The sequence below is a fragment of the Sebastes fasciatus genome, chromosome 17 (assembly GCF_043250625.1).
Source record: "Sebastes fasciatus isolate fSebFas1 chromosome 17, fSebFas1.pri, whole genome shotgun sequence".
Classification (NCBI taxonomy): domain Eukaryota; kingdom Metazoa; phylum Chordata; class Actinopteri; order Perciformes; family Sebastidae; genus Sebastes; species Sebastes fasciatus.
In genome coordinates, this window is record NC_133811.1 from 24614799 (window position 1) to 24640163 (window position 25365).

Consider the following 25365-nt stretch of genomic DNA (forward strand, 5'->3'; position numbering starts at 1 on the left):
CCCCCCTTTATGATAATCACATGCTGTTTGGGGCAAGTCATAGTCAAGTCAGCACACTGACAGCTGTTGTTGCCTGTTGGGCTGCAGTTTATATATATATACATTTGCATAAAGAAAGCAATTATGTGAAACCAAGGAGATTAAAAACAAATTTTACACAATATGACATGCTTGATCTGAGATATCTACTCAGGTTTCTGTCGCCATGGCACACTGCAAACAGTAATTGATCAAGCTATTGTGCCAAAATGATGTTTGAGGAAACGGGGCAGAGAACTAAAGCTTATTCAAGAGGCTCTACTGTACACAAGCTCCTGTTGTGTGTTATGAGGACAATTTGATATTAATACTAAGCCAACACCCAGTTGGACTACAGCCCAATCCTTAACATCCTCTCATATTTGTCTTAAAACAGCACATTTATTTCTTATCTTTCAGGTAATAACAACTTAAATATTGTGGGACTAGGTCAAATTTCAGCTTACATACAGTAGCAGATTTAAACACCATTATTTACCACACATTTCATGGTAAGATCGCCTGTTAAGTCCATGACAGAAGAAAAGGATAAAAGAGTAAACAAGCATGAATGTGAGTCAGCAGGTGCAGCGACAAAGATGGTATCACAATATCACAAAAGTGTGATTCATGCGTTTGTTCAACTACTCTCAATGGAGGCACCAGCTGAAAAAATAAGTAAAATAAAAGAAATATAATAATGAAAAAGCTATTAAATGCTGATTAAAGCCTCTCAGTAGCAGCGCTTGGAGATCAGTCTCAAGTACTCATCTGGGAATAAAATCTTAACAATGACCTTTATCCTCAAACTTAAGCTCTCACACAAGGAAATAATATCGTAACCTAGCACTTTGTCAATTATCCTCCAGGAGGAGGAAGGAACGATTCATATTTTCCCTTTACAAACTGCTTCTATTTATAGATCATAACTGCACCAATCGATGTCTAAATAATAAAATGACATGACGCTATATCAGTACAGGGAAGTCTGTACGGTATAGAAGCCTTTCTGGCACATTCGTTTTATAGTTAAACATTAAACCAGATGTCAAGGACATATCACACTGAGGAAGTGAGTATAATATTTCACATGATTGTAAAAATGTTCCCCATAATATATCTTTTTTTAATATATAATGTTTTTCCTAAAGTTGCCAGGCGCTCTAAAATGCACAGCGAGTATGAATTTGAGTTTGGGGTCAAGGAAGATGAGCAGTCAATGAGAGGTTAGCCAGAGGAAATCGTTAATATATTAAAAGAATTCATACTTCCTCATAACTGACCGGTGTCATAAAAACTGTGAAGAAACGTGTGTTTGTGTGTCAGTTCACACACATGTACATCTCGCACCTCCCCATCCAACTTCCTGGAACCTTGGCCAGGTTATACTGTACGTCATAAATCCACACCTCCCCGCCCCCCAGCCTGGAACGTGATATTTTTGTATAAAAGCAAGAACAAAACATTTCATCTCAGTTTCCCAGAATCAAGGAGGAGTAAAACAGGTTGCAGGTTACAGTTTGGGAACGGTCACTGCACAACAAAACCCATCAGCTTGCCTTCTGTACGACGGGACCTTTTCTGTAGCATTTCTGGTGCATCTCTGCCTCCTCTCGACTCGCCGCCATGAAGATATTGGTTCTAGGATTTTGCTTACTGGCTCTGCTGGCATTGGGAAAGGTAAACTTTTTAAATTACTTAACTGTCTGTCGAGATTTTTTTCTGCACTTTGCACATAACAAGACAAAGACAATAAGTGCCCTTTGGCAAAGTCAGTTGGGGTCAGTCGACTTATCCCCAAGGTTAGATACGATTACCATATCATTTTATAGGTCTGGTAGCCATCAAATGTTTATTATACTGCTGTAATAGTCAAGGAAAAATGCTTTATTGTAACTGTACCATAAGGAGTTTGATCATTAAGACTTTCTGAAACAAAACAGAGAATTGATGTTTTTAAAACTGTACTTATGTGTGGGGAAAAAAAACTTATTTGAGTGCTGATGAAATACAAGGCAGGATGTATCAAAAGGGCAGAAATTAATCCATTGCAACATGACTACAGAGACAATGTATTATCATTTCACTGGAATTACAGAGCAACATTAGAATTGATAACAAGTAAAAAAATAAATTAAAAAAAGTAGTCTTCAACACAATGGCTTGGGTAAATCATGTTCATAGATGGATTGTAACTATGGAAAGTATTGTTGGCGTACGCTCTATACGTAGCTTTTGTTTCTGACAATGATTTAAATGATTTTTCCACTCTATTCCCAATCAGACTCAATCAACAACTACAGCCAACACTTCAAGCAGCACTCTAACCGGGTCTACGACTACCACTACGTCTACTGCGACCACCACAGCAGCAACCGCCACTTCAACCACCTCCCCAGCCGCCACTACAACCACCGCCCCAACCACCGCCCCAACCACCACTACAACCACCACTACAACCACCGCCCCAACCACCACTACAACCACCGCCACAGCCGCCACTACAACCACCGCCCCAACCACCACTACAACCACCGCCCCAACCACCACTACAACCACCGCCCCAACCACCACTACAACCACCGCCACAGCCGCCACTACAACCACCGCCACAGCCGCCACTACAACCACCGCCCCAACCACCGCCCCAACCACCACTACAACCACCGCCACAGCCGCCACTACAACCACCGCCACAGCCGCCACTACAACCACCGCCCCAACCACCGCCACAACCGCCACCACAACCGCTGATCCAAACACAGCCACAACCGCCGTCTCAACCAACACTACAACTACCGCCCCAACCACCAGTACAACCCCAAACATGAACAACCAAACTACTACAACAACCACAATGTCAACCACCCAAACCACCACCACCACCACTACAATCAACGGAGGTTCGGAAGTCATTGCTTCTCGGCTGTTGTCCGTCGTGCCATTGTTGCTCTACGCGCTCTGGCCCTGAGCTGCATAACTGGCCTAAAAGAACATAAAGATTCTTGTTCCTCAGAGTTTATAATTGAAGGTTGAGTTGGACTGAACGCAGATCCAAAGAAGGGACTGAAGGATTGAGTAAAATCTATGTAGGCTAGATTATGTATGACATTTCCAAATTGTTCTTAAATTAATGTGTATATTAATGAACGTAAAGTATTTGTTAAATCACCAGGTTAACAGACACATATAGTAATGTAATGGATCTAAACTGTACAGTGTGTGACATCAGGAACAACTTGTTATTGAGAAAGTGATGATTGAGGCTACTAATATACTGTATAAATGTGACTGACTCAGAGCTATTTCAATGTGTAGTCTAAAGGCTGCGTGAGCTTTATGTTAGCCAGAGTTAGTTAAGACCAAACTGTGATTGTTATACTGCGTGTATGCTCTCATTCATTCATATATTAACATTAACAAAAAGGACAAACAACATTATAAAATGGATGCCATTATTCTTTGTTTATTAGTTCCATTTGGTTAAAAAGAAATACTGTATGTACATCATCAGGGTAAAGAGGAAGTACTGTGGCAGATATGTTAAGTAATAAAAACAAATAACCAAACTGCACTCATAAAATATCCAACAGCTATTTTGTTACATTTACTTGCATGTATTAGTATAAGTCGTTAAAACAGGCAGAGGCAAAGCATGTCATTAAGTGAGATTCCATAAAATATGAAAAATAGCAACACATCATAAAGTTTATGTTTGTATTACCATCGCTCCTCAATAGCTTTTATTTAATCTTCAGATCGACAGATGGCCAGCAGAGCCTGTAGATGATTTCCTTTGAACTGTTTCTGTTGGAAAGAATTGAAGTTCACATGTAAAAAAAAAAATGACTATACTTTTCCTTTAAAAGACAAAAGAAAATTTGAAAAAAAAAAAAAAAGTATTATGTGTGTGACCCACCTGTAGAGCAGTGTAGAGAGAAGTGCCTGTTAATTTGCGGTAGGCAGCTCGGATACACAGCAGATCTTCCTCGGAGTGAGACACCATAATCCCCTGCATCACTGGTGTCTGAAAGAGCAAAATGTTTGCTGTGTTACATACAGGTTTGCCTTCAACGGGACTCCTGGTTTAACCACTCATCTTTGTATATCTGTACACCGTGTATATCTGAGTGTGTGAGTTAAAGGTACAGACACCTGTCACACACCTACAGTATATGTTAAAGTGGCAGTAGGCAGTATATTTTTGGCATCATTGGGCAGAAATTCCATAATAACCTTTCAGCATATTGTAATTCAAGTGTTCTGAGAGAAAACTAGACTTCTGCACCTCCTCATGGCTCTGTTTTCATGCTTTAGAAAATCCAGCCCGTGACGGGAGACTTTAACCAATCACAGGTCATTTCATTGAGAGAGCGTTCCTATTGGCTGTGCTCCGGTCATGTGACCAGAACTTGGCGTTCCTACACCAGATTTCACAATGAGGGCAACGTCACAAACTTTGTCATTTTACAGCTAAACCGCGCACTACAAGATGATTCTGAAAACATTTGAGGCGAGAAATAGGCATTAACGTAACATAATATTGATTCACATTTGATCAGCGCTGCCTAGTTTGACCGTTTGGTCGGAGTTCGCAAGTGATTGACAGCCGGCTCTCATCGACGGCAGCTGGACAGCAGACCTCAGATCAGCTCTTACTGCTTGTTTTCCTCCAGTATGTAAAATCTTTTAGATGCCGTTAGGAGCACCGGAGGACACAGAGGCACATGATTTTTTTTAGGACATTTTCAGACATTTAAACTTTCAATGGGGTCGGAAACTAACTATAGCTACTATAACACATATTATATACAAGACAACAATAACAATTTATTTTTATGAATATGTTTATGGCAGTGAGTAGAAAATGATATTATAAACAAGATAGATAACAAAGTACCATTTCCTTAAATCACAGGTGTAACTGACCGCTAATTAGAATTTCAGAGATCATAAATGACTCCCTATTGCAATGTAACTGGTTTATATGTATTATCATCTTTTAATAAGTGTTTGTTTTGTTGCAGGTTGTGGTTATTTATGTTATTGATTTGAAGTATGAGAACTCAAACCTATGCAGTTCCCTGTACCTTTCCACAAGGTGGCAGACACCCCCTTGTTGTGTCAGTCATAGCCCATGCAGAAGGGATTGGGTACAGGTATTAAAGGGGACATATCATGCTCATCCTCAGGTTCATACTTGTATTTTGGGTTTCTACTAGAACATATTTACATGCTTTAATATTCAAACAACACATTATTTTTCTTATACTGTCTGTCTGAATATACCTGTATTCACCCTCTGTCTGAAATGCTCCGTTTTAACACATTTCAACGGAATTGGAACGGAATTGCAACAGAACTGCGTTGCTAGGCAACAGCTTGGGTCCATGTTTACTTCCTGTCAGCTGATGTCATACACATACACTGCAACAGGAAATAAACTGGGACACATTTAGAATTTTTATGTTTAAAACTATGTAATGGTCTAAATAAAAAAGAAATTCTGATCATTGATTGTTAATATGGTATATTTAATGTTATTCCATTTTATATATATATGCTGAAATAATTTCATACATATGATTTTGTACTGTCTAAAAACTCAACCAAATTCAACCAAATTGTTATTTAGTGGTAAAAATAGTGATGATAATAAATTTACAATTTTTTATTAAATAAAAAAACTTGTTATTCCATTATATATTTGATGACCAAATTATATCAGTATGATTTTCCACCATTTCTGAGATGGTTTCAAAGTCGCCTACTGTAAATATCCTCTAGAATAAATACATGGGAATAATACTAGTACTGGTAATACTACTTCCATTGACATATGGCGGTAAAATAAAACATTGATTGTTATTATTATTAGTGCCTCAAGGACATTAAAATGCAAAGAGAATTTGTTTTCCATTCCTTTTTTCTTAGTGAGGACATTAAACGGTTAAATTCATAGAGTCTTTATACTGATAAATGCAATGATAAATCATTTCATCCATCCATCAATCAGTCACAGTATGGTTTGATAATCTTATCCTCATTTCACATAAATCATCAGAATAAAAGAGACAATTGATGACGACAGCATCTTACCTTGGTGGAAGCTAGTCTTTTGGCGAGGAAGACGTCGGGGCTTTGAATGCTCTGTACTGTCATGACACATATTAAGGAATATTAGTGACTACTCAACATGGACATATAGTCCATTTATACGGATCACCCATGCCAGTATCTCAAACAATATTTACCTAAAGCTTTCAAACCAATCCGAAAGTCTCCCGAAAACCTTTTCTCCAGAACCTGATCCATGGTCTGTCCGCTCTGAATCTCCAGACCCATGAGCACTGTCAACAAGGGGAATGAACATATTCAGCACTAAAAACAGGGAAGACTTTCTGACACACAGAAACAAGAATATGTAAGAAACATATATTACAGCCTCACCTTTGTTAAGATGGTCTGAGTGTCTGGAGGTCAGTATGTCAATCCACGGTGCTACGTCAGCTTTTTTCCCATTCAGTGACGCAGAGAGAGACTGGATTAAAAAGAAACAGTAACACACAATCAGAAAGGGGTGAAACCTCAGACTTGTCTGGCTTGATGTGATTGTGATTGTATGTGATTCAACAAGCCATTCAGATTTGGCTCCCCTTCCTATGTCACATGCTCATTAGGATATACTGCCCCTCCACCCATCTGAGTTTCTCCACACACAGCTTGAGAAACTACTTTTGCAAAGGTGCACCATATTTTTCTCGTGAGCCAATCAGAGCAGACTGAGCTTTTTCAGGAGGGCGTCTTAAAGATACAGGCGCTAAAATGGAGTATTTCAGACAGAGGGTGAATTCAGGTATAGTCAGACAGACAATATAGGAAAATTAATGTGTTTTTTTTAACATTAAAGCATGTAAACATGTTCTAGTAGAAACCCAAAATACAAGTGTGGACCTGAAAATGAACACGATAAGTCCCCTTTAAGTACTCCTGCTTCCTCCTCAACTCAACATGCATTTGGGTCCAATCCATCCCTGTTTGAGTATTCCCTGCACCATGACAGGTTGCCCCTTATTCCCACCTGGACCACAATGTTAGTGAGTAAAAGTATCATGGAAAATAATACCTCAATATCTCTTCGAACCCCACCGGCAACATCTTCTTTCTGTCGGGAGAGAGGAGTAAGAAAACACTTTTAATAGCAATTTCAAGGTCATATCTAAATTGAATAATCACACACAAAGCATAAAAAATGATTTCAGAAGAACCTGTCACAGAAAATCCTTTTTACATTTCCACTGTGACATTGCCTCGCTGCTATTTCATATCCAAGATAAATTGTTTCAATAATATGAAAGCCTGATAAGCTGCCCCGGGACTACAGATAGCCAGCTAATTCTGGCACATTTACATTGAGGTAGTAGCTGTAATGTTGATTAATGTGCACTGATCCTGGTAAATAAGTAATAATAATAATTTAAAGCTTTACTGACTGTCCTCAACACTTTTGAGGCCAATCGCTTTACTTGTGAGGTCAAAGGTGACGGTAAAGGAAACAAATATTCAAATTACGTTCAACAAAGCCAAAACAAGCTTTTCAAAGTCTCCAGAGGTTTCTCCTCTCAGTTCCTTCTCCAGGTCCTTCTTATACACTGAAAACAAGAGATTATATGGATTAGGTGTAAATGTCAACCCAAAACGAATTGGGTGGGAGGAAGGCTGGGAAAGTTCTGTGACTTACATAGATTGTATGCAGCATTGATTTCTTGCAGCTGCTTTGCGGAGCGTGTACACAGGATCTCCATCAGTGTTTCCTCATCTGTGCCCAGACCCTACGCACACAAACATAACACATACTGTATATATATCCTGGGATATGACAGACAAGCAAGGTAAAATCCCTGCTTCAACGAAAAAACACCCACTCCAAGTCCTCTAAAATATGTATACAAGCACACAAACACCCACTCACCACCATGGCCTGCTGCAGGCGATAAGCTTCATGCTGCTGAGGAGGCATCAGCAGCTCCAGCAGGAGAGTCTCCAGATCTCCAGCCACAGCTTTCTTCACACCGGTTGCCAGGTCCTGCCACAAAGTCAGAATAAACACCAATGTGTTCTCATGTCTTAGTCTGGTTTTCTCTGTTGACTCTCAATGTACCAGATCAGAAAAAAAAACTCTGGGTTACTTGAGGTCTTATTTTGCTAGTTTGAAAGGAAAAGGAAAAGTCCTAAAACGTTGTGTTAGTATCAAAATATACTTAAAGAACCAAAAGTTAAAGTACTTATTATGCTGATTTCAGAATAGAAGCTTATATATTATATAACTGTATTATAATTAGTGATGCATTAATTAACTAAACTATTAATGTAACTAAATCAACACTCAAAATATATAAACTGGCAGGTATCCATGGCAACATTACTATCTGAACCTGCTGCTTGATAACAGTTTACAGTAGCTAACAGCTAAGGGTGCTTTCACATTAGGGACCCAGGCCCGGATCCGAATACACCTAAGTTCAGTTCGATTGATTAGTGTGAACGTTGCGTACCGTACTCGGGGCATGGTTCGCCGATCCGTACTCGAGTCCACTTGAAAAGGACTGTCTTAGACCATAGGAATAACATGTATGACTTTTGAAAATGGGCGTAGTTCCCCTTTAATGGTTGTGGTGTAAGCGCAATAATACACTTGAGCCTGCACGCGGACACCTTACACATTGTGCACTTCAGTTTTAATGTGTGAATAAACGCTGGCGCAGCTGCACAGACACTTTCTGATTTTTAGCTATTTCACTTTTTTTAAAGACTATTTTTTGGACTTTATTGGACAGTTGATGCTGAAGAGGCAGAGCGAGAGAGGGTATATATATTTGCTGTAACCATTTGGCTATTTCATTTTGTTTTATTCTTGTTAAAATGTAATAGCCTATTCAATAACACGCTATGGACTCAAAAAAGTGTGCCAGATGACATCATCAATTTAAATAGCAATATCAATTCTGTTTCTGTTCTTTGGACTTTCCAAAGATACTCTGATAGGCTGTTACTATGCAACTGAAAAGAGATTCCTGGCTGTTTGACAACAAAGTGTCAGTGTGATAGTATCTGCCAGATACTATCACCTCCTAGTGTGAAAGAAATAGTGGGTTAAATGTTGTAGTTTGTGCATGACATTCATCCTCTGGGACATTACTTGTTGTCTTATTGTAGCGTATGACTCCCTCTCTAAACAAAGGTGTGTTCAAACCCTTTACAACCAGTTTAAATAATGGTTGAACAGCAAACACTTGGAAGTTACAGATGAGCAAACACACACTTGCAACATTCAATATTGTCATTGCAACTTTACATTCTGTTGTAGTGCACCGCATGGATTCTCTATTTCACATTGGGAGGCTGCTGTGGCTTTGGACTTTGAGACTGTTATTCTGAATATCATGTTTTAGTTTCTAAATGCTTTTTTAGAGCCTTTTTTATCTTGTAAATTGATAAATTAGGTAAGAAGTGTTTCTTTACCTTTTGTGTTATTTCTTCAAAGGTCGTGGCGATCAGTTGTCTCTGAGCGTTGGACCGATTGCTTAGGATTCTCACCAGCGTCACCGCATCTGAGCCGGGTACACAATGTCATGATTTAACGATGGGGAGAGGAACGTTAAGAGGTCAAATAAAAAGTAGGATTGTGTACAGCTTTATCCAATATTGATGGGCAACAACACCGCTTTCCAAAGCTTTTTTGAATCTACTAGAAGAAGTACCTTTCTTCTCCAGTGCCGCCTGGAGCTCCATGGCATCCCGATCAGAGTGGAAATTGGGGTAGGGTCGTACCGTTCCTAGGGTACCCCAACACATGGTCTATATGAGGAATAGGGAAGGTAAGAGAGAGAAACAAAACATTTAGACTAGGGTTGTAATTAATTGCATGATTGTCCATAGTTAATCTGCCATTTTTTATCTGTTCAAAATGTACCTTAAAGGAGATTAGTCAAGTATTTAATACTCTTATCAACATGGGAGTGGGCAAATATGCTGCTTTATGCAAATGTATGTATATATTTATTATTGGATATCAGTAACCAACACAAAACAATGACAAATATTGTCCAGAAACCCTCACAGGTACTGCATTTAGCATAAAAAATATGCTCAAATCATAACATGGCAAACTGCAGCCCAACAGGCAACAACAGCTGTCAGTGTGTCAGTGTGCTGACTTGACTATGACTTGCCCCAAAACTGAATGTGAAGTTTGGGGATAAATCCTAACATTGGACACAGATACTGTCTGTTTAGGAATATATATAAAATATGAGAAGTGGGTGGCAGGGAACAAGTATAACGTGCAACAAGAGAAGATGATGATTTACACAGACAAACCATGAAGGTGTTAACGGAAGATGAGCAAAGTCAGTCTTCATTGTGTTCGAATTTAAAGAATGTGAAATGTTTTATACTCCTGCTTGAAGTAGTTGTAGTTTGACAGCATAATTAGTGAACTATTCCTCAACAGGAAACACAGTTGTGTCCCGCTATGTCTTAAACATCCTCCTGCCTGAAGGCGTCACCTACATAGTGGCTTTTGTAGATAACGAGAGAACACGAGACAGCAGATTGTATTATCTGCAAATGTGGCGTCTCGGTAAATAGAATCAAAATGCAATGGCAGGAAAAGTCTACTTACATACGATTTGAAGTACTCAGGGTCCATGGTTTTGCTTTAACTGCAAGAGATAAAAGGTCCATACATATGCATACATATACAGTTAATAACACAGCATATAAGCACAGTATAAAAATACAATTACATCCAATTTGGTGGTGTGAATAGCACAGTAGGAAAGGGAAAATGGAAGTAACCTTATTCTGAATTTGTACTATCTCAACAAAACAGTTATATGACTTTGAGTGTTTATCTAGAAGAGACTAAGACAAACAAACACATGACAGAATAACACAAGTACATTTTTCTTTAAAGAATGCTAATTTCTCCTACCTGTAACAGAACAATGTGGCAGCTGTAGGAAGTCGTGGAGGTTGTGGAATTTCCTTTACAACCTCCTCTAATCAGCTCTGTATGTCAGTCCCACCCTCACAGTGCCACACCTGCTGAAGTTCACCCCCACCTGACTGCTGATCAGACAGCTGACCAATCGGTGCTCAGCTCACCTTCGCAGCTTTGTCAACACTAGTCTGTAGGTCCGCAGAACTACAACCCATTGTAAAATACCTGGAGAGGAGGAATCCAGACGGTCTGGTTTGTTTACAGGTGGCCTTTGTTGTGAAATGACCATGAACTGTAGATGTTGTGGCTGATTTGGGTAAAAAAAAATGTGAGGAATTGTTGTGCTATAATGTATCCCCCTTTATTATGAAGAATTTTTAGTTATGGCTTTGCCATTTTACAGCTTGTCTCAAAGATGGAGCAGATGTCTGATAAACAAAACCACCAGGCAACATGGCAGGTAAGTAAGTAAGTAAGGGGCAAACTCTGGTTTCAGAATAAAACAGACCAGTGTGCTCACATATAACCTGATTGTGTGTCGAGAGATAACAAAAGGGCTTTTCAGCAACTGCGTTTGTGTCTGCTGGTCATAACAATCTGATCCTCCAAAACGCTTTATCTCCCCTTTTCCCTCAAGAGAAAGACAAGAGGGTCAAGAGACAAAAACAGACATATCACATTCACTTTCAAACTCAGCAGGCACACCTTACAGGCCATAAAAGTTATTGTGTCACAGACAAATCCAGTAGACGACACCATTTGCTCATAAGGTAATTTCTAAGAGGAAACACAGCATGATAAAACTACTGAACAAGTGTGTTCCTCTTGTAGTTTTAATCTCTCCAATCCTCTGTGCTGCTCCTCTTCTACCTGCTGTTCACCCACAGTGCACAAAAGAAATATGACACCTGTGTGGTTATTACAAACAAAGCGGAGCAGCAGCAAGCTCTTTTGCCTTTTAGTAATACTAACCTAGGATTTGGTTTATTCAACATCTATTTTAAGAGAAACAAAAATGACACAATTAAAAAAAATCAGCTCAATTATCATTTGATAAGTAAGTAATTAAAGTAGCTGAAATGTCAATTGACATGTAAACGTTAAAAATAGTTGAAATTTAAGAAGAATAAATTGAAGAATAAAAATTTGTTGTGTCTCTTCTGGTGTGAGAGGTGAAAGCAGTTAAAATGTGATTTATTTAAATGTTTAAAAGTTAATGACAAAGTTGAATTATTAATATTAGTATTTTGTTTGTTATTAGATTATTAGTAGGCCTAATTATCTCTTTTGGTCATTCATTGATTAATGGTTGTACTTATTTGAAATGCTGAATATCTCAATATGAGATATAAACAAACTGCACCATTAGTTGTTGTTTTCCATTTTGTACGCTGAGCGTCTTTCTTGTGGGTTTGGTGCATTCCAGAAAGCCATTACCTATAGAGTACAAATCATTTACCCTGACACTCAAACAGGCGGGGGAGCTGAATAGATGACTGCAGGGATGGGAGGTATGAATAAAAGAAAGGCCTGGGTAAATATTTGAAGTAAATGAATGAACAAAATGGTCCATTAAAGTGGAGGAAAAGCCAGAATGACCAGAATATGCACAATCCCATTTGTTTTCTTGCTCTCAGTACTGAGAGGAAACGTGTGATCAGTGCTGTATAAAAAGATAGAGAGAAAAAAAAAAGGATTAAATATACAAAGAAATCCAGATAAATGTTTGTAGTAAGTGGGTTCTTAGTGGGTGCATATAGTGGATTTTCTTAAAGAACACCCATTGTGCTTTTACCCTTTCCTTTAGTGTGTTATATATTTTTTTGTGCATGTAAAAGGTCTGCAAAGTTACAAAGTCCACGTCCAGTTACTCTCTCCCACAGAAACACTGCTCCTGAATTGCCTGAAACACCTTGCTTGAAATCCCGCCTTTTCTTCTGTAACGTGGTGATGTCACCAAGTATCAAACAAATCAAACAAAGCTAATTAGAGTGGAGCTGGAGCGGAGTCCGAAGAGTTTGGTTCAGTTGACGAATCAGAGCAAATTGGGCTTTACGGGAGGGCAGGGCAGGAGGGCAGGGCAGGAGCTCAAACAGCGCGTTTCACACAGAGGATGAAAAGAGGTGCTGCAGCACAGCCGGTATGAGAAAAGTAAAGCGTTTTTTGAACATTAAAGCATGTAAACATGATCTAGTAGAAACCTAAAATACAAGTATGCACCTGAAAATAAGCATAATAGGTCCTCTTTAAACAGTGGAAACAGGATATTTACACATCCTGTTACAAAGATATCATTGATGATTCATTAGTCAGCTTTGTTTTATTTAGCAATGTTTATGTTTTTATTCAATATTTTAAAACCACTCCCTCTTACACACACATCTGACATCTTTAGTATCAAATATTAACATACAGATGATGCAGACAACATACATTTTAGTGTAACAATTATAACAAAAGTACAACAAGAAACAGGGTAACTGCACACATAAAACCCATTTCATTGCACTGCACAATTCAATGTGATATACTGCATACAAAAGTGCAACATTTCCCACAAAACAAACATTGATACATACAGTACATATAAAAAAAAATACCTTAAAAAATGCATAGCATACATTTCTTGCACACTACGCATTGGTTTGGCTTCATTTGTCCACTATCTAGGCCACTTGCTGTTCACTCCACGAAAACCAGAAATGGAAACTTGGTTTGCGCCATTGTAAACAAAGATATAAAAGCATCAGGTGCTTCGACAGCCAGGGGATTATCATGAGCCTCAACTCCTACCAACAGGGAGATTCTAGTTTGAATACTCAAATTGTTGACACATGAGAACACTCGATAAAGGTCAAAGTCAAAGACACTGAATAGGAATTGCTTTTTAACTCATGTGATGAACCCAGTCGCTGCAGCAGGTCAAGGCACTTAACAATTGTCTTTTTTGTACAGTGGTCCTCGCATACAGATGACAACACAACACAAATCTCTGCAAAGCATTACACTGTCTGGTGCAGCTTTGCATTCTGACTGTCGTGATGTTCATACTCGTTACATGGATCATGGAGTTTGAAGAAAAAAAAAAAAAGCAGTGGCAGTGGTTCCCGGAATATTTACGGGATATTCTGGAGTTGTAGAGAGAAGCACAGCTGAGGAAAGCTTAGTGAAGGGAAACATGAGGTTTTCATAGCAGCTTACAGTAGCTCTATCGCCCACTGTTGGCTCGGCCTCTCATCATTCTCCGGCATAATCACCACATGGTCCTTGTCATACGTTTTGCCACCTGAGGAAAAATAATCAAAAAGTTCAAGTTTTCATGTTATTACATAATGTGCATCTAGAAAAAGTAAGTTTTTAGTGGTCCACAGTGGTGGAATGTAACTAAGCACATTTGCACTACCCGGCAGTAAATACAGTAAAGTTACTACGAGGAACTTCAATTTTGTGTTGGTTTTGGCGGCCCCTGTGGACAAAAGCGGTATTGTCTCAGAGCACCAGATTCCCTTTAGAAAACCTCTCATTTTACTGCAGCAGGGTCCGACAGTCTTCCCTGTTCAGTCCTGGTTCTGGTTCTCCTGTGCCTCCCTTCCCTACAGCAGGCCAAGCAATATATCCTGGGCCTCCAGTAGTATGGTGTCTGTGTTGGCTCCCAGCGGGGACCGGCGGAGCAGCGAGGCGAAGCTCTGCTCCTGGCCGGAGTCAAGCCAGATCTGGGTCTCACCGTGGTGGGCTACCTGCTGCCGGAGGCCCTGTTGGAGTCTTAGCTGAAGGAGTTTCTGGTGAACCTGCGTGATTTCCCGTGATTTCGCCGTAATTGGATCCGGTGCCACCGATGACGAGCATTAAGAATGACACAGCCAGATCTTCTCGCTGATGGTCTCATTTACTTATGTAGGTCATATAAAGGCATCAGTATTAAATTCAGAATGTTTCAAACCAGTTAAAAGTTCCTCGTAGTAACTTTAATATTAGCACCACTTACACCAACATTTCACTTACATTGTGATATTAACAAATATTCACATAATGAAGGTTATCAAATTCCCAAACTTATTTTGAAAAGGGAAATTGAATTACTTTCAATTAGCCAATGCCCATGTTTTTTTTTTTGCTCATACCTTTGACATCCAGGACGCAGCCGGGGAAAGTAAGGCTGGTGATGAGGCCTCTCATCTGGGCCGTCCAGGTCTGGATAGGCTGCCGGGTCTCTTGCCACAGAACCACTTTAGCTGCTGGCTCTATGTTGGCCATCACCTGAAGGCTCATAGTTGGTGACAACTACAGCACAAACAAACATACAGTACGGTACAGTACGATTAGATCAGCTCATTGTTAACAGGGTTAGATGACAGGTTCAGGTTTTGGTTTGCATTATAACATTTCAGTCATGCATTACCTTGCTCTTGATGAAGCCGTCCTGATAGAACCAGATGTCACTCATGGGCTCCACTTCTGGTGACGCCACCACTCGTCCTGACTTCATCTCCTCCACGCCGCCCTGGATGGACATGAAGTGACCGCTCTCTTTGTTCTTGATGCGTAAAAAGCGGCGCTTCTGCAGGAGGCAAAATACCACAATATATTATCGTTACAGAGTCACAGTTAGTGGAGCTTTGGCTGTTTTGACACTACACAAACGAATCACATTTTTAAATACTAAAGGTATTTACGCTGTCGCGGCTGGTAAAGATGACTTGTTAACAAACCTGTCTGACTGGGAACATTGAGCCAATAGTCTGTATTGAGCTAAACTTCGGCCAGTTGGTGATTTCAATCGGTTCCAGTAGGAACTGGCGCCCCCTGTAGTTGCTGTGTTCACATATCACCCAACTGCAAAGGAAGAGAGACAAAGTTAGACAAGAATTTGGTGCCTATCACATGGCATTTATAGGGACCCACAACAAGGTATTCCATTATAACAGCTGACTATCAATTCTCAACAAATTCCCACTGTTTTTTTTTTTTTTTTTTAAAGAGGATCTATTATGCTTTTTCCCTTTCCTTTAGTGTGCTATATAGTTTTTTGTGCATGTTAAAAGGTCTGCAAAATTATAAAGTCCACGCCAAAGGGAGTTAATCTCCCCCACAGAAACACTGCTCCTGAATTGCCTGAAATGCCTTGTTTGAAGTCCCGCCTTTTCCTCTGTAATGTGGTGATGTCACCAAGTAACACATTTGCATAATACCTGCCTGGCAGGAGCTCAAACAGAGCATTTCAGACAGAGGGTGAAAAGAGGTGCTGCAGCACAGCCGGTATGAGAAAAATAAACTGTTTTTTGAACATTTTAGCATGTAAACATGTTCTATTAGAAAGTATGCACCTGAAAATGAGCATAATAGGTCCTTTTTTAGCTTCCTGTCAAAAAAACATGAGAAGCTGCCATACAATAACAAAAACCAGAAAGCTACTTTATGATATTTGTCAATGCAAATACAGACACACAAACTGTACATGAACAAACGAACACAGACGCCGAGAAACAAACACGTACCAGCCGCTGTTGACTCTGACGGACAGGATGTGGTTGTTGAAGCCCTCTTCGACCATGCTGGGGATTTCTGTGTCCATAGTGATCTCTCTGCCCTCCAGACACTCGAGGCCAAACAGCGAGATGGAGGGAACTGAGAACGTCTAGACAGGGAGAGACGGAGGTTCAGAACAACACAAGGGAAAGTATACAGAGCAGTTTTTGTTTTTTTTAATAAGAGTGCTTTCTCACCAGTGGCACCACCTTGAAAGAACCGATGGTGCATTTGGGTGGACATCCCATGCTGGTTAAATTGGGGTAGTCTCCGTCAGACAAGACATACAAGTCCCCAGAGTACTGTTTATTCTCGTAGAGCACCCAGCTGAAACACAGAGATGTTATTATGTTTAATCCTCCTCAATCTCATACTTAGTAGCATTTCCACACATCATTCTTCTAGGCTCCTCACCTTCCCCCCGACACTCGGCAGGACTTGGTCAGTAATTTTTCTGGTACGCCTTCCTGGTTGCGGTCGAAGACGTGACACTCGCCCTGGAAGTCTGGCTCAGAGTATAGTATTATCTGACAGGCAGAGACAGAGGTGAAGGAGAGTAAAGTGAGACATCACATTAACACATTTATAACCCGAAGCTTTTTATTCTTCTAATTATTTTTGCTTTTTGATCACTGAATGCAAAACTGCTACTACTGCAATGTTGCTCTGCCTTCGTGAAGGAAATATGTATCTTATTTTCAGCTTTCATAGGCCAAGTTTTGGCGACTAGTCTTTTTCTTACAATGTAGCATACCAACAATGTTTAGATAGCCCTGTTGGCATTAGAGATGTACATGCATCCGTTTAAAAATAAAAACCTGCTTCCTGTATTTTTCTCGTCTCCAAAAGTCAATTTTTTCGTTTTCTATGAACTGAGTAGCAAAAAGCATGTCTAAGAGTTTACATGTTGCCTCTGGGACAGATTATCCGTCATCACAACATCTCCATCCATAGTTACGCAGATGACACACAGCTCTACCTGTCATATAAACCTTCTGACACCAGTAAATTAGCATCACTACACACAGTCACTGCCTACATGACATAAAAAATCGGATGTCCGAAAACTTTTTAAAATGTAACTCCGACAAAACAGAAGTTCTCATCATTGGCCCGGACTATGTCTCAAAACAAACACAGACACTCCTTGGCCCCCTTACTCCCAACATAAAGTCAGCCACTAAAGATCTGGGTGTTATCCTGGATAGTAACTTGAGCCTGGAGTAAAGAAAGTAGACCAGCTGAGTTATTTTGTAAGCTTGTGTGTTGATGTATATGCTTATATGTATGTATGTGCATATGTAAATGTATGGATATGTATATGTATTTTTCATTATTTATCTATTCTATTGTTTATGCTTTTATTTTTCTTGAAAATCGTGTCGTGCCTATCGCTTAAAAAAGTGCACTATAAAATAGAATTATTAATATTATTATAAAACTGAAGCTGAAATTCAATATTAGATTAAAGAGTGAGATGCATAAAACAACATTTAAGTGAGAACATTAAGACAAAATACCTCATTCCTGCTCCTGGAGTTTTCACTTGGAGCCTAAAAGTCAACACAACAAAAATATTAGCAACACTGTGGATGGATGGATGGATGGATACAGATATTAAATCAATATTTTGAAGCCTTCCTCACCAGCAGGACGGGCTGCACCGAGCAGATGCGAGTGTCCTGAGAACCCCAGTCAGCACAGTTATTATAGAAACCTTTCTCTAAGATGTACTGGTTACCAGAGTAGTCCACATGGGAGTAAGCTATCCATCTGGAACGAACAGGAACAACCACCTGGTTATTGTAACACATTTCTACTTCACTGAGCGGTGAAGTGAATCTACTCTAGAATCTGATCAACTTACGCCCCGCTGAGTACGTGGATGGAGCGCGTGGAGGTCTTGTACTCAAACAGCTCGACGTCAGCGATGGCCTCCGTCACCTCGAAGGTGTTCTCCTCCTCGATGCCCTCTTCTTCTGGCTGCTCAAACATCACCATCATGGGCTCCGTCAGGTCCTGCACAAGAGCAACAAAGTGGGTTAACACGCATAAATTACTCTAAAGCTCCGTGGGGTTGAAAAGCAGATGAAGAGCTGAATCGAAATCATGACTCTGATTGTCCTGAGTTGCGGTTTTAATGCAATTCAACTTGTGGCGCTCAGTATCAGGACTACAGCGGCAAACTCATCAGAATGCAAAGTCACCTTTTAGATTAGATAAGACTTTAATGATGTATGAGATTAAATGATATCAGCAGTGTTCATTAGTTGTTTATCTTTTGAAAACAAGATAAAATCACATATCTGCCGTGATAAAATCCTGTGGTTGGGTTCGTTTGCTTTCACACCACAAACGAACCGCAGTAGGTGGTCTCGGTTCAGTTGTTTGGTCCACACCAGGGTTCGATTTACAGCTTTCACACTAGCCCAGACGAACCGTACTAACCAGGCAAACAGACCTGAGTTTGTTTTAAACGAACCAAACGGGTTAGGTGTAAATGCACCCTTGGTGATTTTTATAGCTAGTGCTGCTGTCTACTTTCATTGGAAACGAGTCAACAACACTGGGTTGGGTTTTTTGGTTAGACCATTTATAAGATCTAGTGTACTCTTGGCAGTTTCTCAGCATTACCTTTAAAGTTTCGACAGTAGGACAGGACTTCATGCTGCCTGCAAAGACTTCAGAGTTTGTCCGTGTATTTTATAATAAGCCAGCAGTAACATTCAGCCTCCACTAACTCATTACAAATATCCATTTGAATCTGCAGGTTGCATACAGTGTGGGGGCACACCTTCACCTTTTGTTTGGATTCAAACATTTGAATTATTACTTATTAACGAATACAGTGAAATATTCCTTGCTACTTACTGCTCGTATGACCCTGACGGAGCGCAGCTCAGCATCGCGGCCTCCCCACACCCTCCAGTCGTGGTACTCCCCCTCCTCCAGCAGGTACTGGTGGCCTCGGAAGCCCTCCTTCTCGTAGCCCACCCACCTTTAGCAACAGAGAGAGAGGCACGGGGGGTTAAAAAGCATGCATATGTGATCATACTCCAATTACTTTGAGCTATTTGATATTGACTTTCTACCCCACCACCACCTGAATTGTGCAGCCGTGCTACTTAATTAATAATGATCTCTAAAATGTTGTTTCAAGGTTCAGCGAATATCAGCACTCACATTCCTCCCTGCACTTTAAGGGAGCCGACGTTGTGCATGAAGGCCGTCTGCTGCCGGTCTGCTCTGGTCATGAAGTCCCTCGTGTTGGTGGTTATGATCCTGGATTTCCCAGTGAAGTACGGCTTTTCGTAGAGCATCATCTGGAGGCAAAAGGGTGCCATTTACAATCAGGCCACACTGACTTTGTTTTTAGCAGCAATGCATTAGCAGTATTTGTGCTTTCTTACCTTTGGCTCACTCATATTTTCCACTCTTGGTTCACCCTATGATACACAAATAAATACATTAACTCACTGCAAACAATCAGGGCATATACTTTTATACAGAATTGTAAAATACTTCTAACAGTGCCACTTACCACTTTAAGTGGATGTACTGATCCCACATAGGGCTGTTCCACTCCCCAGGCTGCAGGGTTGGTGTACCCCCCCACCTCCAGGACACGTGGTATGCCCTGGAAGAAGGGATGAGCGTACACGAGCCACCTGAGCAGGAGGAAAGATAGAAACAATGAAAGCAAAGTTGATTTGATTTTCAAATCAGATTAAATAAAGCACCACTGGACAATTAGTATGCGAATGTAATATCTAGGGCTGTCAAAGTTCAAATTCATTTTAACGCCACTAATTTCTTTAAAGCATCAATGCAACTTGCGATTTTTAGGTTGCAGCGGGCTCAGTTTTGTCGCGAAAGAGGCTAAATAACGCTCCAAACTTACGTTAAATTTGGCGAGAAAAAACTGGCATGCCATTTTCAAAGGGGTCCCTCGACCTCTGACCTCAAGATATGTGAATGTAAATGGGTTCTATGGGTACCCACGAGTCTCCCCTTTACAGACATGCCCACTTTATGATGATCACATGCAGTTTGGGGCAAGTCATAGTCAAGTCAGCACACTGACACACTGACAGCTGTTGTTGCCTGTTGGGCTGCAGTTTGCCATGTTATGATTTGAGCATATATTTTTATGCTAAATGCAGTACCTGTGAGGGTTTATGGACAATATTTGTCATTGTTTGTGTTGTTAATTGATTTCCAATAATAAATATAATACATACAATTGCATAAAGCAGCATATTTGCCCACTCCCATGTTGATTAGAGTATTAAATACTTGACAAATCTCCCTTTAAGGTACATTTTGAACAGATAAAATGTGTGATTAATTTGGACAACTATGGACAATCATGTGATTAATCGATCGATTGACAGCCCGAGTAATTTCAATGTGATCCCGCATTTTTCTCATAGTTCATAACTCTGAACTCACAGTCCAGCGTTAATGATGATAGAGTTCGCCTTGATGGGGAAGCCAAAAATCCTTGCGTCTTCAGACGTATCTCTGAATATGACCTTCTTCCCTTCTGCGTTCTCCTCTGGGAAGAGACTGATTTCTGGGACGCTGTAGTCCTGAGGGAGGACAGAGAGCAGCCATTCATGATAATGTAACTGACAAAACATATGCAGTGGTTGCCTCAGTGGCAACTATACTGAGTTATGGACACAAAGCATAATACAAATGTGAATAAAAGGATTGTCTCACCGGCAAAACTCAAAACAGATTAAACCAGTACTATACTGACAACTAAACAAAAACTAATTGTGAATATTTTCTGATTAAAGTTTATTTTATATCCCAACAAAGATTTAACTTAACAGTTTATTTTTACATCAACATTTTTGATAAGGATGTTGATGCTTTGTTTTCGTTGCTGCATTGTAAAGTTGTGGCACTATAAAAGCTGTGACTTCTACTACAGTGGCTGAGCAGCTACAATGGTGGATGGCAGAGCTGGAAAAATACAGTTAAAGGGGTGTAAACAATTTCAGAAACTAGATGCCACTAGATGGTGCTGCTGAGCTAAAGAGCACACAGTCACTGTAAAGCTACACTGAGAACTATTCAACCTTTGAGCAGCTGATAACAATGTTATCTTACTTAGACAGTAAAAAGGATTTCCACTGTACTCTATCACAACTGATCATATCAGATTTAAATGGAGGGTGCATGACAACTATCTTTGCCAACAACAGACTGAAGTGAACTCATCTGTCTCACCCTGACGGCTCTTCGAATAGACCCGATGACGGTCTTCCTGGCCGGTTTGATTGTCTCTGTCTGCTCGTCACTTGTTTCTCCGTTCTGGACTCCGTTCTGCTCTCCGGCCTCTTTCTGTCCGTTCTGCAGCTGCTGCTCCTCTTCTTCTGGAGGGCTGAAGGGGCAGGTGAGCTCTATGTCGCCCTCGTCCAGAGCGATCTTCTCCCCTTTGAAGTTAGGCTTTTCATACATCACCCATCTAGAGAGGGGGGGAAACAAAGGGCACAATGTTACAACCTCTAATCTGTGCTGCAGTTCTTCTGGGGGTATGTTTGAATGAAATTCATAGACCCGGTTGATTTATTAAAAATATATTGTTCTTGTTTGCCTCAGGGTGCTTCAATATCTGGTTGGTTAAAGTGACACTATGTCACTTTTGATAGAACAAACAACCCTTTCTCCCTCTTACAGATCAAAAGCTGAATTAATAAGAAGTAAAATGTACCACTGATCAATGCAATATACACGTTTTGTTTGCTGCTACAGCCTCACTCGGTCTGGTATGACCAGTAGCTTACTGTGGCTAATGATGTAAGCAAACTTTGAAATGTGATTGGGGAAAGGGACTGGGAGGGAATCGGAGGAATCAGATCTCCGGGAGAACAGCAAGGTGAGAGGGGAGGGAAGTCAAAGGCATTCGTGGGAGGCCTATTTTATCATCGTTTATAGGTGATTATCAGTGTGTTTTCTTGCCAGATTCGCTTGCTGCATGTAGAGAAACGCCAAACGCCAAAACTATCGCTGAAGATTGCGAGTCAGCCGCGGAGCTCCGTGGTGCAGCGCGTGCTGTGTGAACAGCTCAATTGATTTACACGGGCGCTTCTCCGAAAATCGTGTCGCTTCTGTCCCTGATGTGAACCAGAGGTTACTCTTCTCCACTAATCCAATAGGCTTTTAGCATTTAGCATAATCCTATAATTGTCACTTGGCTGTGGCCGCTGTTGAGCAAATACAGTTTCACTTTACATGAAATCATCTAAGTAGATTAAAGGGAAAATCACTTTGGTGTAACTGCTAACAACTCATAAACACCTGAAGCATGACAAGGGGCCCCAACTAGACACTGTTTTTATTTGTCCTGTCAAAAAGGTTGGGATCAACTGGTTTAAATCATTCTATTTCATAAGCATAGCCAATGTTTTGCATGTAAAATGGTAATAAGTATAAGTAACTATTAAGTCTGTCGAATAAATGTAGTGGAATGAAAAGCCAAATATTCCTCTCTGATATGTGATGGAGTAAAATGAAAACACTCAAGTATAACACAAGTACCTTTAAATTGGACAATGCTGCTTGACCAAGTTAAATCTCTTAATAAAAGAAAGTAGATCTTAGTTTAAGTCGAATACAAACACCACTTACATTAAACTCTTTAATGACAGCATTAGCTGCGGTTAGGGCATTGAAGCAGTGTGATGCATGAGATGAGATGACAGTATAATTATCTCTTTGTAGGAAGTGTTAGAAACCCAGGACAGAGCACTCCTGTCGGTGTTACTGTGTGGCTCGCTTTACACTGTTGGCTCTACTTGATAAAACATTCCACATGTGGCACAAGTGTGTGTTTAAGCCTGTGTGTGTGGGCGTGTTAATGTTGAAGATCATCAATGGCCGTGTTGTTTTGACGCCACTTGAGTGCATCCGGAGAAAGAGGGGGAGGTTTATTTTGGAAAAAATGCCGTTTAATTACACACCTTACATTTTAAGAGAAACAAGGTGTGGAGGCGTCATCCTATCATCTACCTGGGCACTTTTGAAGGTCACAGGAAGCATCAGGTTTAATGGCGTGCCAAATATGTGGTGGTGGTGGGGGTGGCATGAGGAAAGTACAGACTTACTGATGTTTGTTTACTGCTATCATTCGTAAAAGTTGTATTCTAGCAATACCGGATCAGCAAAACTATCTGATGAAAGTGACGAACAAGGAAGATATTCTAAAAATTTAGCCTGGTCGCCCGTATCGGTGCATGCTGATGTTCCTATTTTTGGCCTCAGTTTTGGTTGTCGGGCACATGGGTACAAACTCCATACATACTTATTCTGAGTTTTTAAATATGTACTTTGCTGTAACGGGAAATTAACCGGGACACATTTGGAATGTTTACACCAAAATGGTCTACAGGCTACTTAAAACAGTCTGAAAACTGTACTTGCCAAGGATCGTTTCACTGTACACAAAATGGTAAAGTATGCAGATTTTTTTGTATACTAACTGCAAAAACAGTGTACTATATACAAGTAGTGTATATTACATACTGCATGCAGTTAGTATGTAGTATTAGATTGGGCTAGAGAGAGTCCATATCTGGTTGTTTTTGGGTCGCAAACACGTGGAAACTTAGCAAACGTGTGCAGTGGAGCCACTCACCCTCCTCTGACCACCCTGATGGAGATGGTCTCCTGCAGCTCCCAGGGCGTGGCGTCGATGACATCACTGCGCACCTCGATCCTCTGGCCGCACATTTCTGGCCGGTCGAAGATATACATCTAGAGAAAACATAGACAGATGTAAGAATATATAATAATGCATGGGGATTCCCTATAGTAAGGTTTCCACTAAAAGTTCCCGTGAACTACTTTTTAAGGAGCTTAAAGGTTCCTTCAGCCCACTGTTGTCTGTGTTTCTACCTCGTATGAAAAAGCAACATGACATGTGATGAGTGTTGCTGGTGGTCACAGCGGTTAACACACTCTGCAGTCTGCAGTTCAGTGTGTCCGCCTGTTTCATCTAAAAATCCCGTTGGAAGAAAATAAACATTAGGTTTTGTCTCACTGCGACGATATTTACTCACAGCACCCCCGGTCTCCCTCTTCTAACGGTACCGCTCGCCTTCCAATCTTTCTCTATCTTTTTCTATCTGCTGTCGGGACAGCAAAGCCTAACTTTACTTTCGATGTTATCAAACCAAGAAAAATCTTGTCCACTCGTCCTAAAATGGTCCTAAATCGATATTAGAGTACTTCCTTGTTTTATGAATGAAGCGGTACAGTTGAAGCAGCGGCGCTGTGTGTGTGTGTTTAACAAATCAGCGACGATCATCCCTTCAAACACTGCCCCAAAAGTTCCTGTACTTTCAGAAAGTACTAGCTCCTAACCAGGGCCTTTTTGGGGGGTATAATGTCCCCAGGAACTTAATTTAGACCCTGGTCCCTGCGGTCGAAGTGCAATGACTTCCTCAAAAGGTTCTCAGATCCGGAGGAAAGTTCTGGCAGTGGAAACGGGGTGGATGTTTGCCAACACAGGTGTAAAGTCTGGCTGTGTGGCTGAGGGGCATTTCCCTGCATGCTCATGCAGCTCTGCAGCCTCCACAAAGATTTTTTTCTTTAAGCAGAAAGATAAATCAAATCTAAAACTTTGCAAAGGGAGACATTTATTATATACTTGGACGTTGAGAACGATACAGTGGCAGACCGGATACAATTACTAATAATGACACTGAATCACTGCAGGCAAAAGCTTAACCTGTGCCGCTGCTAAAGAATCCTTTATATGGTTTTAGGAAATTAAAGAATGGAGCCAATATCTTCTGGTGACA

General features: G+C 40.5%; 3 protein-coding genes across 3 annotated transcripts in view; 1 reads left to right on the top strand and 2 right to left on the bottom strand.

The window, feature by feature from the left end:
• Positions 1 to 1508: 1508 nt before the first annotated feature.
• On the top strand, positions 1509 to 3127 carry LOC141753944 (uncharacterized). Its single transcript, XM_074612639.1, has 2 exons — positions 1509 to 1698; positions 2303 to 3127. The coding sequence occupies exons 1-2, from the start codon at positions 1645 to 1647 to the stop codon at positions 2987 to 2989; spliced, it is 741 nt and encodes a 246-aa protein (XP_074468740.1). The 5' UTR covers positions 1509 to 1644; the 3' UTR covers positions 2990 to 3127.
• Positions 3128 to 3528: 401 nt separating this feature from the next.
• Positions 3529 to 11126, bottom strand: anxa14 (annexin A14). Its single transcript, XM_074612638.1, has 14 exons — positions 11015 to 11126; positions 10703 to 10742; positions 9780 to 9876; positions 9541 to 9629; positions 7991 to 8104; positions 7760 to 7850; positions 7591 to 7670; positions 7145 to 7183; positions 6469 to 6559; positions 6273 to 6368; positions 6118 to 6173; positions 3938 to 4045; positions 3710 to 3825; positions 3529 to 3670 (listed from the first exon to the last, which is right to left on the bottom strand). The coding sequence occupies exons 2-13, from the start codon at positions 10727 to 10729 to the stop codon at positions 3766 to 3768; spliced, it is 948 nt and encodes a 315-aa protein (XP_074468739.1). The 5' UTR covers positions 10730 to 10742; positions 11015 to 11126; the 3' UTR covers positions 3529 to 3670; positions 3710 to 3765.
• Positions 11127 to 13324: 2198 nt separating this feature from the next.
• The window catches only part of crybg2 (crystallin beta-gamma domain containing 2), a 58490-nt gene continuing 46449 nt past the window's right edge, over positions 13325 to 25365 (bottom strand). Inside the window, exons 8-24 of the mRNA XM_074612637.1 lie at positions 24198 to 24316; positions 21791 to 22028; positions 21002 to 21141; positions 20091 to 20217; positions 19960 to 19995; positions 19733 to 19872; positions 19421 to 19547; positions 18417 to 18568; positions 18196 to 18322; positions 18070 to 18102; positions 16964 to 17076; positions 16747 to 16876; positions 16519 to 16658; positions 15733 to 15856; positions 15423 to 15581; positions 15145 to 15304; positions 13325 to 14309 (exon numbers count right to left, since the gene is read on the bottom strand). Coding sequence (XP_074468738.1) covers positions 14221 to 14309; positions 15145 to 15304; positions 15423 to 15581; positions 15733 to 15856; positions 16519 to 16658; positions 16747 to 16876; positions 16964 to 17076; positions 18070 to 18102; positions 18196 to 18322; positions 18417 to 18568; positions 19421 to 19547; positions 19733 to 19872; positions 19960 to 19995; positions 20091 to 20217; positions 21002 to 21141; positions 21791 to 22028; positions 24198 to 24316 — 2154 coding nt within the window. The 3' untranslated portion in view covers positions 13325 to 14220. The remainder of the gene's footprint in view (positions 14310 to 15144; positions 15305 to 15422; positions 15582 to 15732; positions 15857 to 16518; positions 16659 to 16746; positions 16877 to 16963; positions 17077 to 18069; positions 18103 to 18195; positions 18323 to 18416; positions 18569 to 19420; positions 19548 to 19732; positions 19873 to 19959; positions 19996 to 20090; positions 20218 to 21001; positions 21142 to 21790; positions 22029 to 24197; positions 24317 to 25365) is intronic.

Coding starts and splice junctions, on each gene's coding strand:
- anxa14 (XM_074612638.1), bottom strand. CDS start 10,729: ATGGACCCTGAGTACTTCAAATCGTAT. Junction 6,560..7,144: donor GGGTTCGAAGAGATATTGAG/GTATTATTTTCC, acceptor TTTTTAATCCAG/TCTCTCTCTGCGTCACTGAA. Junction 6,174..6,272: donor GATTGGTTTGAAAGCTTTAG/GTAAATATTGTT, acceptor GTGTCATGACAG/TACAGAGCATTCAAAGCCCC.
- LOC141753944 (XM_074612639.1), top strand. CDS start 1,645: ATGAAGATATTGGTTCTAGGATTTTGCTTACTGGCTCTGCTGGCATTG. Junction 1,699..2,302: donor CTCTGCTGGCATTGGGAAAG/GTAAACTTTTTA, acceptor ATTCCCAATCAG/ACTCAATCAACAACTACAGC.